The sequence below is a fragment of the Dromaius novaehollandiae genome, chromosome Z (assembly GCF_036370855.1).
Source record: "Dromaius novaehollandiae isolate bDroNov1 chromosome Z, bDroNov1.hap1, whole genome shotgun sequence".
NCBI classification, from domain to species: domain Eukaryota; kingdom Metazoa; phylum Chordata; class Aves; order Casuariiformes; family Dromaiidae; genus Dromaius; species Dromaius novaehollandiae.
The window spans coordinates 8,560,573-8,575,252 of NC_088132.1; the positions used below are offsets into that span (position 1 = coordinate 8,560,573).

Consider the following 14,680-nt stretch of genomic DNA (forward strand, 5'->3'; position numbering starts at 1 on the left):
AGCTAAACCCCGTTGGTCCTTGCTGCTGCCCGAGCTGGGTGGCAGTCCAGCAGCAGAGGTGTCTGCTCCCTTGATGGAGTCGTGTCTCCCTCTGTGCTGCAGAGGGACTGAAGGAGACTCTTTGGCTTGTGGCGTCTCCTAGCCCAAGTCTGTTGTCACAGGCCTTGTCAGAGGCATGCTAGGAGTGTTGCAGGGCCCCATCTGCATCCGAAAGGTTTGTGTGGGGAGGCGATACCAGGGTGTTGCTCTGTGGACCTCAGCTAATGGGACTGAGAGTTGTGGGAGGCTGCTGCCACAGGCTGTGCTTTGTGTTTCGTTGAAGAGTCGACTGCAGCCAAGGAGAAGAAGGCCAAGCTGTCCTGTTGTGCAGGAGAGATGTGGCTGCAGGTGTGCACGCATCTTTCCTCATTTTCTGTGTGCCAGTGATGCTTGGTGGTGTCTTGTGTATGTGTTTGGCAGCTCTCACTGCCCTATTCAGGTGCGACTTTGGATGGCCAGAAAAGCTTCTGTAATACTCGAAAGCGAGCCTGAGTGGGTGGCAGCTTTCTGCAGGCTTTCTTTGGGAGCCTGCTGCTTCCTGTGCTGGTGTCCTTGCTCCTCTCCAGCAGGTTCCCGCAGCTTGTTTTAGGGCACAGCGTTCTCCTGCTTTGCTTTCCAGTGTGTCCCCGCACGCTGTTTGGGTGGGGAAGGCAGGGGAAAAGGCTGCTTTGGCGCAGGTCGCTCTGGAGCAGAAGAGATGTTGTGTCCCCGGAGGAGTCCCACCGCAGTGCCGTTAGCGGGGGGCTGCTGGAGGAGTGTTTGTGGAGGAGGGACCCGTCCTCTGGGCAGAAGTTCTGCTGGCGCAGCTGTGTGAATCTTCCTCTCTTGGGCAATGTGAAGGCAGAACGGCAAGGTGCACGGTGGGCGCGATTGCTCCTGGGGATGCCCAGGAGCCTGGAGCTGCTGCAGCCGCTGGCTTGGGCTTTTGGACTTTGAGGCGGGCGAGTTGTCTGGAGTGGCCAGGCCCTGCCCGGAAAGAGTTTGCCAGTGAGTGGGTGTGTTAGCGACGTGCCCAGCAGTCCTTGGCTCGTCCCAGCCTCTCGGGTAGCAGCACAGCCTGAGGGGCAGTCTTCTAGCAGGAGAGCCAATCCTCACCTGTGACCTGCCTTTATAGGTAGTTGCCTGCCATCAGGTTGTCAGTGTGTGTTCCTACACAGCCTTGTTCTGAGGGTGTTGGTGTGGACCTGCAAAGGCACAGAAGGCAGGAAAGACCTTGTTCATAGCAGAAGCATCAGAGATCCTGAAAGGTGGAAAGTGGCAGCATGGATGAAAACAGGCTGAGCTGCTCAGTAACCCCTTTTTTGGACCAGGAGGCAGCATTCACAGCCTTTGCTGCTGGCATTGGTCTTTCATCCCTTGGATAGTGCTGAGTTGGATGGTGTGAGCCTTGACAAGGTACTGTGATGGGCAGGGAGAGGCCTGCCTTCCCTCTTCTCTGAAACAGTAGACTGTGGGAGAGCAATGCAACTAGCTGTTCAGCTACAGCTGTGATAGGGGTTCTGCAGGGCTGTGTGGCTTGTCAGGCATTTTTTAAGTGCCATCCTGCAGATGTCTTCTCTGGTGATCAATGGTTACTGCTGTAGCTGGAAGGTCTTCTGTTGGGAGTACTCTCCATAGCTGGGGAGCACAGGGCCTTCCAGGGATTGAGTTTTCCATGTCTGTGTGCCAGGGAAAACTTTGGCCCTGCTGGTCTCTGACTCCATGCCAATCCATCTTTGGAGAAATAAGATGTTCACCATGATCCATACCAACAAGCAGCATGTCACACGATCCTTGTCCCATTGCAGGGCTTGAAGCTGACCATAGCACCTGCTCTGTTCCATGGGAATCTGTTGAGCCATAGCAGGAAGCTCAAGAAGATATCCCACGATGTCTCTGAATACCGAGAAGATCCCCAATTAAATTTGTTGTCATGTATCTCAACACAAGGGCAGCATCAGTCCTCTGTTCCAGGGCTTCTTTCTCACACGTTCCCAAAGGCATGGTTAGAGAGGGTAACAGCTGCCCCTTCTCCTGGTTTCTCAGGGAGGATCCTTCTCAGGTTAAGAAGGGAGGTGACTGCAGGTGTTGTCTGGCTGTTGCCAGAAAAACAGACTTGATTCAAGACTTTCCTTCAAGCCTTAATGCAGATCACTGAAACCTTGTTCCTGTTGCCCCAGGCTTTCCTTGGAATTACATCATCCACATCACCTGAAGTGTGGCTTGTAGTGGTGTTGATGGTGTGTGGTGCTGAGGGCCAAAATGCTACTGATCCCTACTGAGAGGCAGCTGTAGCATGATAGTTTCTGTTACTGATGTGGCTGAGTGTGTGGGATTGTTTTGCTTGCCATGTGGCAATGGTGATAGTGTTCTTGGAGTCTGCTTCCCTGAGGGAACTATTTCCTTAGGTGTGTGTTAAGCTTGGAGTTGTCCGTGGTGGTAAATACATGTACAGAGAGGTGTTTGAAGGAGAAAGGGACCAGGCTTTCTTCTTGTGGGTAGCTGTGCAGACCCTGTGCCCCTTCTAAGAAGGGCTCTGTGCTGCCCCATTGCACGGGATCCTTGGCTGTGCCTAGAAGGTAGAGGGTTTTTCTGTGCTGCTGCCAGGGTGTTGAAGAGCCTCTTCAGGCACACCATGAGCATGGGCTGTGAATGCGTAAGTGAAATCCTGCAGGGACAGTGCTGCTGTTGGCCCTTCTGGGTTTGGCATGGGTGACCTTTGGCTTAGTACTGTTGAGTCTCATCCTACATGTGTTTCCCAGATGTGCTTGTAGTTGGTCTGCTGCTGAGCACTGCTAGGGCATCCTCTCTGGCTTGGGGAAGATGCTGTCCTGGACTAGCCCTTTCCTAGGACAGAAGTATTATTTTTGGTTCAAATGACACCTCATAGCTGGTCGGGGAGCAGTCATGCCATCTTAAGGGGATAGCAAAAATGTAGGGGAGAAGGGGTCCTGTTTAAATCTAGAAGATGCTGCTTAGAAGTGGTCTGAATGTAGGAGGCCGTTTTCATATTTGTAGTTGTGCTGTGTCAGTGTGGAGAAATGTAGGGCTACGTTAACGGTGAGCTAGCCTCGGCTTCCTGTTGCTGTTGATACTAGTCTCAGTGCAATACTTGACTGCTGTCCTAACATCAGTATGAGCAAAACACTGAGGTGTTTTACTAATGATCAAGAGTTCACCACTTACAAGAGCCCAAGTGAAGCTGCAAAAATCCCCCTTTATTTTTTTTGTGACTGAAGTCTGCAGTTTCCTCTAAAGATATCCAGAGATGCCAGTGGTGGCTGGCCTCCTCGCTGGCCCGTTGTTGAAGGACCATTGGCAGAGCGTGCTCAGTGCACATGCAGTGGTCTTCTGTGCCGTTCCAGGAGCTGTCTGGTGTTGACAGTGACAAGCTGTGTTTCCATGGAAAGCTGCTTTGGTGCATTTTCCACCCTGACTGGTGCAGTGCAGTTCTTTATTGGATGTACGTCTTTGGGAAGCACTTGCTCCTGGCCTTTGAGCTCCTTTCCCCAGCTGTTGCTATCTGTCTTGCATGCAGGGTAAGTGGTGTGCTGTGCACTGCTGTGATCTCTCCACTGTGAGAAGCTCACTGTGCTGAATGTACTCTCAGGATAAGGTACTGCTTTTGGAGGGAGCATGGAAGAACATGCACAAGTGTGACGCTTGTGCCCTTTCTGTTGGAAAGTGCTTCTGAGAGGAACCTATTAAATGGTGTAGCAACAGGATTTGCAAAAAGGCTTTCAGTTCCTGCCTAGCTTTAGGTTTGCTGAAGCCTAACGCTTTTCATAGACTTGGACATGGCTATCAAGAAGGTGAGCACAAGCATACTCACTGAGAAGACTGAGGTGGCAGTGAGACGAAAGACTGAATTGTCAGGCTGTCCATGTCAAACATTAAGACTGTCCGTTGTGGATTTGGGCATAGATGCTTTCCCTTTTGCTACTGCCTTTTTACTGAATTTTGTTTCTCCCAATAATCTGGCTAGCAAGCTGAACAGGAAACCACCTGTTGATCTATCTTGCTACTGCTGATCAGGCTGTCTTCCAAGCCAGGACAGTGTCAGTTTTGGTCTTGTGCAGAGGGCCAGCTAGAAGTATGTGGACTGTATTTTAAGTATAGATCTTGTAAGCAAATAAAATGGTGTTTAAAGCCTAGAAGCTGAGTTGAAACAATTTTCTTTTTTCTTTCAGGCCTGAAAAGAGACTGACTATTCCACCACGGTTTCAGAAGGAACTGCAGGTTCACCTATCCAGAAGCTCTTCTGTGGATCTAAATGGTAAATTTGCTTGTGAGGAGGTATTTTTGTCCTTATTGCTGGTGTTGGATTAGGTGTTCTACTAAGCAGAACCCAGCTCAACTTGGTTTGAATGAAGATTGTTTTGAGTGAGAAACAAATTTTGTGAATGAACTTCCTCACTCTGATGTCCTGGTTCATGGCAAACTTACATGGTTGCTTGTCTGTCTCTATTTCAGTCTTTCAGAAAAAATCATTGTGCAGTAAATGTCAAAGCCCATTTTGTGGTGAGCATGAGTAGCTTGGAAACAGAAGGAGTATGTTTAAATTCACTGCGAGGGTGTGAATCTAACTGAGGATGGTGAAATCCTGGCTTTCAGGAGTAAGCAGTCACATGAATACAAGCACAAAAACCTACTTCTCCAGAAGAAGACCTTCTGCCTGTTTGCTTCCCAGCAGTTGAGCATTTGACAAACTTGTCAAATGATGTTACCTTTTTTTTTGAGGCAGGCTGAGCTCTGAAGCTACAGGTCATATAGCAAATACACTTCTCTGAGGGGAAAGGAGTAGAGATGAGGGAGTAGATGAGCTAGTGGTATGAGCCTCCCATTTGCCTAATGGCTGCCTTTCTCCTACATGGACTGTCTGAAACTAACATGGACAGTTACTGTTTCCTTCCTTGCTTTGTTAGAGAGGTTCTTTGGAGTGCAGTAGCACAGAGCAAACACACCAAATCCTTGGTGTATTTTATAATTTTCTCTGAATTGAGGAAGAAATTCTTGGATGTTTTGCTACAGCTTTGCTGTTGTGCTTGTGCTCAAAGAAACTATCTTGTGTGCCTCTTGGGATGTTGCTTCAATATAGCCTCTTGTCAGCAGAGGTCTTTCCTCATCTCTTCATGTGCTTGAGGCAGGATGGCTGAGGGGTTTGGGTACTGCATTGTCTGCCAGAGTCCTTTCTGAACACACATTAGCAACTCCTAATGAAAATAACTGTAGTGGTGAAAATTCAGCTCAAGATCAGTAGCTTACTAAATGTATGAGGCCTGCATGTCTCTTTCCAATAGAAAGTGAATGAAAAGGTTCTGCTGTGCACGGAGCAGCATTTTAGAGCTGGCATTATACTGGCAGCTCTCATGTTTCGCTTTTTGGCATGTGTGCCTTCAACTGTTTTTCTCCCTGCTGTTGAGATGACTGTTTCCTTCAAGGCTGTGTTTCTGTTTAAACAGATAACTTGAATACATCTGTTCCGGAGACACATAGTGTTCCTTCTGGTTCTTCTGCTCCTCACTTCAGTGAAGTTCAAAGTCATATTAAGGAGATTCTGAGCAGGTACAGCAATGGTATCTGGCTGTCAAAAATGCCACAGGTTTACCAGCAAATGTACCAGGAGGAACTTAGCACAGCGGTGCTCCGTCAGCTTGAATATTGGCCTCATGTGTGCACAGTAAGTACTGAATGTCCTTTTTGTGGAAGATGTCAGTACCATCAGGTTCCTGAGTATTTATTTGCCGTATGTTGTTTTAGGTAGTCCTACATTTTCTTTCAGGATTTGTAGCAGTGACAAACTGAAACAATGCCTTTGAAACAATACCGAAAGAATCCTTTTGGCTAGGATGGCATTGCTTTGGAGGAGAACAGTTGGCCTCTGTGGCCTCTTGGAGTGAATGCTCAGTACTGCTAAGCTACCACCTTCGACTGACTCCAATGCTGACAGTTCAGCCAGTTGTTGATGACTTTTTCTCCTCTCTGCCTTGCTTTTTTTCTCCTCAGTTTTATGCTTTTGCATGTTCATGAGTGTTTTCGTCTTGAATCCCTGAGCTACCAGCAACCCAAGTCTTAGCAGTCTTAGGTCGGTCTGTCACTTTATATTTCTGTAGACTTTTCCACAGCTTTCTCTCATCTTAAATCAAGGTTACATAGCTCTGCTGTGTAAATTAGGCTTGTGATGCATTAGCAGATGAATGCTAAGTGTGCTAATGCTAGGGAGGAAGGGATTGTGTGTGTGTGTGTGTGTATACACACACATATATATATGTTGTTCTCATCAGTTTTATTCTTGTGATCTGCACGTAAACAGCTCTGTATGTCCTATGAAATGCCCCGAGATAGATTTTACTCTTTATTAGTGGTAAAGATGGTTCTCTTGCTAGTTCCTAAACTACTTGGGCCTGGTTTGGTATGTAAATAGAGAGGGTCTGCTGGCCTCAAAAGAACAGGAAAAATGCCTGGTGTTTCTCTCAGCATCTTCTTAAAGAGACAGCACATATTCTAATTGAATGCATGCTGATAAATAGTTTAGTTACAGATCAGGAAACAATAAACCCTGTCACATTCTTTTGGTGTCACCAGACTAATTACTTCAGGCCTCTGCCATAGACAACATCAATTTTGAATAAGCCATATGGCTAAACTTTCCGCTTGAAGGAAGGAATTTCCTTTTTTTCTTCTAGGAAATGATCACTTCTGTGTTCAGGTTACAACCACCAGTAACAAATTTTGTAGTTAGAGAGCTGAAGTCCCCATAAAGTACTATAAATTACAAGTAAACAGTCTTGCTTTCAGCCCTCATCTTTCAGTTAAAAAGAACTACTGTAAAGGATTGAGGCTGCCCACTTTCTCCACCAATTTGTTATTGCCACTAAATGAATTTGAGCATATTTATCTTGTTTGCAGCATCACATTTTGTATTGCTAAATGCAAAGTATGAAGTAATTATTTAGTGGCTAGCATTCATATATAATAGTCAAGCTTTAATTAGCAATTGTGCTAGAAATATATATGCTCACCAGCCTTATACAGCATCTAAAGGTCAAGCAGGCCTCAGTCAGGAGGAGAAGAATCTGCTTCAGCAGCTCCCTGGGTCAGGTCCTCAAGGCTCCCAAGTTGTCCTCTTCCATCTGCAGCAAGACTAGTAATCTGAAGGGAGGAAAAAAAAAATCCATGTGACTGCTGGTGACTCATTCACCTTTTTCCCCCCCCCCTTTAGAATCTTTTGTCCCACATCTTTGAGCTGTTTATTGATCTCCACTTCAGCAATCTTTTTAATCTTTCTCACAGCTTTTCTCACAACTTCATAATTTCTTCTAGAATTCTGAATCAAAGTTATGTATCTGTGCTGTGTTTGGACTTAGCCTTGGATCTTTGGAATGCAGGCAGCTGAACCACTGTGAGAGTACATTATGGAAGTGTTTAGAGAGGAGGGGTTACAGCCTTGCAAAATGTTCATTGTTTCTGGAAGTAACAAATAACCAAAAGTTAATAATAATTTTTTTTTTTAATACTGGTAGCATGCCATGGTTCCTTTTGCAGTCTAGTAATAAACTGCCTTAGTGAATGTATGCAGTTAGGGCTTTTTTGTACATTTGCTTAGCTCTCCCAAACGTCATGAACTTCTCTGAGCTGCCAAGGTTATGGAGATTCTGGAGAAGATTAAATTCCTACATCTTTTATCAGAACTGCTACTTGAGTTTCCAGAGTTCTTTCCCAAAAGTTTTTAGAGAAACTGGGCAGTCCTAGGGTAATAAGAAAGGTCCTAGCATGGATATATAACTGGATAAGAGTTTGGGAATGGCATAGGACCATATAATAGCATGGGACCATAGCAAGGACTGAAAGCTTGGTCTTCAGAAAGGCAGGAAGTCATGGTGGGGCTCCACAAGGGGGACGTGCTGGTCAACATAGTCATAAGTCATTTGAGCCCTGGGAAAGGGCTCAAATACAAGCTGAGTTTGCTGATGATACAAGATTATTCAGGACAGTAAAGAGCAGTGCTCCTGAAGAATTGCAGAACTCCCAAATACCAGGTCGCCAGCCCATAAAATCACAGCTGAGGCTTAACTTCAGCAATGAGAAGGATTCAAACATTACATAAAAAATGGTGGGCTCTGTGCAGACTTAAACTTGGGAAATGAGGTCTTGGGGTTATAAGAATGTTATGAAAATGCTGGCACAGTAGGAAAAAAAGCAAACAATAGGAAATGCTAGAAAAGGAATAGAGAACAAAAAAGCAAACACTGCCACTGGGGCAATCTGTTATGTAAGCATATGTCAAATACAGTTGTGCTCCTCTCATCCCAACCCAGCAAACATGGAAACAAAAACTCATTGAGAAGTGTAGCAGAGTGAATGGGTGATTCAGAAGGATAAGAAGGGTATGGAACAGTTAAATGATTTAGCTGGGAAATGATGAAGATCTGGGCTATAAAATAAGTGACCCGGAGAAGGTAACTAGGGGGAATGAGCATCTTCATGGATTCAAAAGCAACTTAATGTACTGAGACGAGGGATCATCAGTTAGGAATTATTTAATTCCAAAGAAATGGTCTCTAACTGATAGCCCCTGAGTTGTGAAGTGTCTGAAATGGGAGGAAGATGTATCACTACACTTATCCTGTCTCCTATACTCTAGGCATCTGCTGTTACTGCTGTCAAACAGAATGTCAAGCAAGGAAAACTTTTGTTTTGATCCAGTATAGCTGTTCTAGTATGCTGGTTCAAGCCTGCCTGTGCATAATTGTCTTGAAGGAGTCAGTTGTGAAATAATGTTCGTGCCAGCTTCTTTCTGATTCTGGCTTTTTTGATGTTTGGACATCAAACTGAGAAGATAACAAAATGTCAGTATCCTGAAATGCCTGTCATGTGAAGCTGTCCTCTGTCGTCTTTCCTAGCCTGTCTTCCCAAATTCTTTCTTGCAGTTAGAAGAGAAGATAGAGCAGATAGTAGCAGCAATCTCTTAATTGGCAGAAAGGGAGGATGTCTTCTCCTCTTGTCTCTACTTTTCCTGTGGTGATGGCTGCCTTAGCTTTTCTGTCTTGGATCTTTAGGAGCTTGTGGAAAAATAACATCAATGTTATGAACTTGGAAATTCTGTGCTGAAAAAGATGCACTTGCTTTTCAGTATTTCTAAAACAAAGATTTCCTTTTTCTCATAACATGCTACTGGCCATGGCTACCTACCAGTGTAATCATTAATCTGTTGTCATCAGATGCCAGTTTGAACTCGGGTAGCTATGCTATGCTTCCTCAGTCAGCTGTCTTCCGTCTTCTGTAATAAGCCTTTGGCTAAAGGATGTGCACTATCTGAGCATATTCTTTAGTGGACTTACTGCGGTGTTGAATAGCTGGCTGATGTTCCTGCACATGCTTCTCAAACTGGGGAGTGTTTGGTTGGCTAAGTATTCTAAGCTAGAGGTTTTCCCCCAAAAGGGAAAACTTACTGTTCTTTGCTTTGACAAATGTCTAGAAAGGTGCTGGGCAGGTCCTAAAGGCTATCTGACATCATGCAGGGACATAACTGAAAAGATTTTGGAGAAAAGAAAGGAGGGAGAGTTGGATATTTTTTTATCAGTGGATCCTGCTGTCTCATTGAGCCTTTGACTTTGCTATCAAGGAATGTTCACAACTTTTATAAACTTAATATGATGAGAAAAGTTCCAAGGACTAAATAGTGACAGGAAAGAGAAGAGTACTACTTCTAAATCTCTGTTCCTGGGCTCTATCCTCTCCCTGAATGAACCTGATACTATGCCCTACTTGGTCTGGCAGCTGAATGTTTACCGAGCTGTTCAGAATTAATTGCACAAGTCAGCTCAGAGGAGAGGAGGGTTACCACAGTAACCAGTTGTATTCCTTGAGCTACTTTAGTTCTGTCAGGTTTTCCCTTTCCAGGAAGGAATTTCTATACCATGATTCAGCAAAAAACATCATTCACAAAGAAATGGATTTGAGAGAATTAAAAAATGAGCTCTAATTACATATAATGCACAGTGTGTGTTTACAAGCTGAAGCATACTTTGCATTTGGAGCAGAAGATGGAGTGGGTTATCATGGCTGGTAGTACGAATGACTGACAGGTTGCGGAATTTTACTCTAGCCCTACACGCTGTCTCCTGCAGATGAGCTCTAGCGTTATGATAGGTGGCTTTCTTTGTCTTGCTCACTGAAGAGGTCAGTCCTTGGTCTGGCACTTCAGGTGGCCTTTTAATGGGTGTTTCAGTGCTAGTCATAGAGCTGCTAGTTGCTGGGGATAGAGTTTAGGGAAGAGAAGTCTTCCGTCTACAAGTCCCCTAGATGTGCTGCGTATATGCCACCAGGGCAAAATACAGTTTGTATTTGCCTGTCTGAATAGATTGTGTTTCATAGGACGTGTGGAAATGTGGAGAATGAGCCAGTTAAGGACATAAGATCCAAAATAACTTTGCTATGCACGCGCAGTGCTCCAAAAGGCAGTCACCCAATGTTCCTGAAGCTCAGTTTCACTGAGCAGTTTAACTGCCTGAGCCACCAAATGAAGTCAGGCTGTTTGATATCACCATCCCTGTTCCTGCTTCTAACCACATCACATGCTCTTGCTACTTTCTGTGTGTGAACTCTGGCACTTCTCTGACCCCCTTCAGAAGACCTCACTGGGTTACCAAGATGAAAATTAATCCAGACAAAAACGCTTGTGGGTGAATTAGCTGACAATGGTGTGTGCTAGTCCTCAGGGCTGGCACAAGGGTATGAGGAGTAAGGACAGCACTCAGCAGTAGGGTGTTGTTAGATTGGCTCAGTTGGCTTACTGAATCATACAGTTTGACTTCTTGCAGTTGGGTGTTTGTAGAAGCCAGAGCCTAAAGAGCATGATGGACTATGAAGAGTAATTATTTTCCTTGTGATGTGCAAGTCAGTGAACAGGATGGGAGAAGGAGGAGCAGAAGGAGGTAACCTTAAGACACTCCTGAATTTTGCAGATCTTACCACCCTGTTGACAAGGCCTGAGCACTGGCTGAACCTAAACAAGGATATCTTTGCAGTAAGGATTCTTTGGTCTCATGACAAAGGAAGTATAGAAGTATGCCTAGTATGATGTGTTTTAATGCTACAGTTAAATTGGAAGCAATGAGTACTTAGAAGTAGGCTTCAGAGTCATTGCAGCATCTGAAATGCGTTATAGCAGGCCTGAGATTTTGGAAGGCAATTCTTAGATGCTGATAACTGAAATTCAGAACTGAACCAGTTCTACAAACACTGCATAAACATTTTGCAGTTGACATGTAGTTTGGCTGAAGTGTCCTCATGGCATTTAGAGCAAGATGTTTGATACTGGCACTTCCCCTGCAAAGCAATTGACTGAATGTTAGAGTAGGACCTGAAAAAGCTGCAGTAGATCCCAAGGATATACTATGTCTGGATGAAGGGGCTTTCGCAACCTTGTAAGGGAAGTTTTTGCAGCTCCACAGTTTGTAATGAGTGAGAAGTTTCCACCCTTTCTGTGGATAAGGAAATACTATTTATGCAGGAAATGTCAGGTGTTCGCTGACTGCTTTTCCTGGAATTACAATGTGAAGCACAAGCTGTTATCCAGAGTTGGCTGCCATAAATAGGGATGGTATTAATCTGCCAGAACAGAAAAACAGTAAGGGTAAAAAAGACAGATTTTATTTCTGTAAAGCATGTAAATCCTTATAATTAGCTGCTGGAAACTTCAATCAGGCAATAGTCAAATAATACTCGAGTTGGTTAAAAGCTTTATAGAGCAGTTATGTAAACTGTCGGGGATATTGGCTCTCATTTCAATTTCTGTTAAATTCACAGGGCACTGCATGTTGTGATGCTGTACACCACCTGAAGTTCTAGGTGGTGAAAGTGAATAATTCCTTGCTTGGAATTTGGAATAGGATGATAGGCAGAGAAAGCTGATTTCTCGCTCAACCGTATGTGTCTTGGAGACTGAAATAACAGACAACATAGGCATGCACCAGACTTAGAAAAGTTTTGGGGGCTTGGTAGTATATTTTGGGTTGTGGTTTGATCTGTGATCTTTGGGGTGCCAGCAGCTTGAAGAACATTTATCAAATAGTAGCAATAGGTTTGAGGATGGCAAGACAATGTTCCTTTATATCTTTGTTGGGCTGGATGGGATAAGTGAAGGGAGAAGTTCTTTACAAAGTCTGCTTCCTTTTGCAGTGAGGATTGGCAGCCTTTCAGGAATGGTGTATGAGACCATTTTCTCTCCCTAAATGGGTTTTTTTGCATGTATATGAAGTAGCATAATAGGCTAAACAGCTGCAAGCTCAGGCTGTTGCTTTCAGAGGCAGCTGCTTAGAAGAGCTGGGAAGAGCTCAGGAACTGAGAGTTAATTCCGAAGCAGCATTTCTCTACTGCTTGGGAGAGCTGCACTAAAGAATGACCGGAAGAAACAGTGGGACTTGTTATAGTGGCTGCTTCTGGCAAAGAAAAGATGGTGCCAACCAGAGGTATGGATGTGAGGTACTGCCAGTCAAGGCCAGGAATACCCTCCTCACTGCTTTGAGCTCCAGCTTGCTAGGTACCAGAACTACATGCACTGTTAAGGAAGGTCAGGTGAAGATAAGAGCTGTCTTCGCACTGAAGCATTGGTTTCAGGTGCCTGTCAGCAAGATGTATCTGTATGCAGTCTTTGGCATGTATGCCCTAGTTGTTAACTTGTGTGTTATACACTTAAATACGATCTGAAAGAATCTGTGAATCACATTTCTGAATGTGAACTGGTCTCTCTGAATCAGTGTGAAGGTTCTGACTGTTGTGTCTTAGAGCAGTCTTTAAGGACCTGTTAGATACCAAACATAATGGAGCCAGATTTTCCTGTCTGCCACAAAACTGATACTAACTACTACTACTACTGTTAGTATCATTATCTGCCACAACTGATACTAAACACCAGCTTCCACTGTACATTTCATTTCCCTGCTTTGCAGAAGAATGGCAGAAAATAGCTGCTTAAGATCATTGTGAATAGAAACTTGGAAAAAAAGTCACAGAAGGACACTTTTTCTGACTAAAAGCCCTCAGTTCAAGGAAGTTTTATTTTTTTTTTTTCCCCAAATTCCTATTGGAAAGTATGCTGATGCTCTAGGGAGGTTGCCAGTGTACCGCTGTTTGATCACCACTGTGCTCAATAGTTATATAAGACTGTCAAGCTCATCTTGATCATCCTGGCATAACAAAGTGGATCCTTTCTTTTGGTCATGTATAGTGATGTAATAGTTCAGTTGCACATGTGCAAGCACACTTGTAAAAAGCTTTTGTCCTAGCAGCACATACGGGAGTATGTCTGCCCCCATTCCTCTTTATGTATTTGTGAAAAGGAATGGACTTACTCTTCCCTTCCATTTTGCTTAGATTACTTAATTCTTTGGTTTGCAGCATCAGTGTTTATTTTTGGACTTTTTTTAATTTGAAACTGCATCATTATTTTGGGATTCTGATTTTAACTTTTCAGAGCTCCCTGTGTTACTCTGGTTGTTCTGTCTGTTATTCAGGCCCAGGACAAACATATCAGTCCTTATTTTTCTTCTGTGTAGTATGGCTTCAACCTGTTTGGTCTTAAACAGTGTTGCCTGATAACACATTCTGACAGGCGTTGTCTCTGCTCTCTAATGGAGAGATGACAGCAGGTATGTTGCACTTGCAAAGCAGGCCTGCCAGCCTTACTTACTGGGCAACACCATACTGCCAAATCTGTAGATGCCACTGGAAACAAAGATGAGACTTACCCTAAAGAAAGGGTAGCTGATACAAAGTCTGTCACTCACAAGCAAAACTGCTTACAATTGAAAGCGTCTGTACTGTTAGGCATCCCTGAAGATCTCTTGGCTGTAGCAGTGACTGGAAGAGTCTATTGCGTCTTGGCTGTTAGCTTCAATGCAAGGGGTGGTAGGCTAAGGACATCCACCTGAGTCTACTTACTGAAGTAAGCTGAAATAGCTTACCGAAATAGCAATGTTTTCCTGCCTCTCAATGGTTGGTTGTGTCAGCATCTGCAGTCTCTTCAGAAGAGAGATTTGATGTCTATAAAGTGTCAGAGCTATTATTGGAGTTAAGAGGCTTAAAGGTCTCTAAGGATCTTCTCTCTTCAGTCTGCTGCTAGTCTCCAGGGTGTGAGGTTTAGAAGTCCTGTCAGCTAAAACTCATTCATCTCTATTGCAGCACCAATTTAGAAAGAGCTGGCCAAGAGAAAAGATGTGTAGAGGTAGACTCTTGCTTCTGGCTTTTTCAGGATAATCTGCCATACATCCCAACACAGTTTGTTCATACAGATTGTGGTCCTAGTAATGCCAGGTATTTTATGGAACTAAAAGACTGATAGTTTCCTTTGCTTGTCTTTTAAACAAATCCCTCAATCTTGTGCACGGCCATTTTGGATATCCTTAACTCATTTTCTGTGTCTAGGATGTCATTACCTGCCAAGGATTGTGTCCTGATATCTGCTGGGCTACTTGCTATACTCTGTCCTCTTGGCTGTATTTTCCAGGAGAGTGCACAGGAATGTTACCCCTTGCAAGTATTTAATACCTTTTTTTAACCAAACTCCTTTCCTTGGCTGTGGTTCAAAGGGCACAGGAGATATCTGCTACCAGATGTTACAAATGTTTCTTCTGGTGAAGGAAGAATGTCATTTTGTATT

The 14,680-nt window shown here is 44.2% G+C and overlaps 1 protein-coding gene across 7 annotated transcripts in view; it reads left to right on the plus strand.

The window, feature by feature from the left end:
- Positions 1-14,680, plus strand: part of LOC112989800 (tudor domain-containing protein 7) — a 49,846-nt gene that overhangs the window by 12,361 nt on the left and 22,805 nt on the right. For 6 of the 7 annotated variants that reach the window (XM_064501239.1, XM_064501235.1, XM_064501236.1 and 3 more), the window contains 2 exons: positions 4,209-4,294; positions 5,481-5,698. In XM_064501239.1, the coding sequence (XP_064357309.1) occupies positions 4,209-4,294; positions 5,481-5,698 (304 nt within the window). Of the gene's footprint in view, positions 1-3,359; positions 3,558-4,208; positions 4,295-5,480; positions 5,699-14,680 lie in introns of those variants that run through there. The other variant, XM_064501241.1, reaches the window with a different exon arrangement.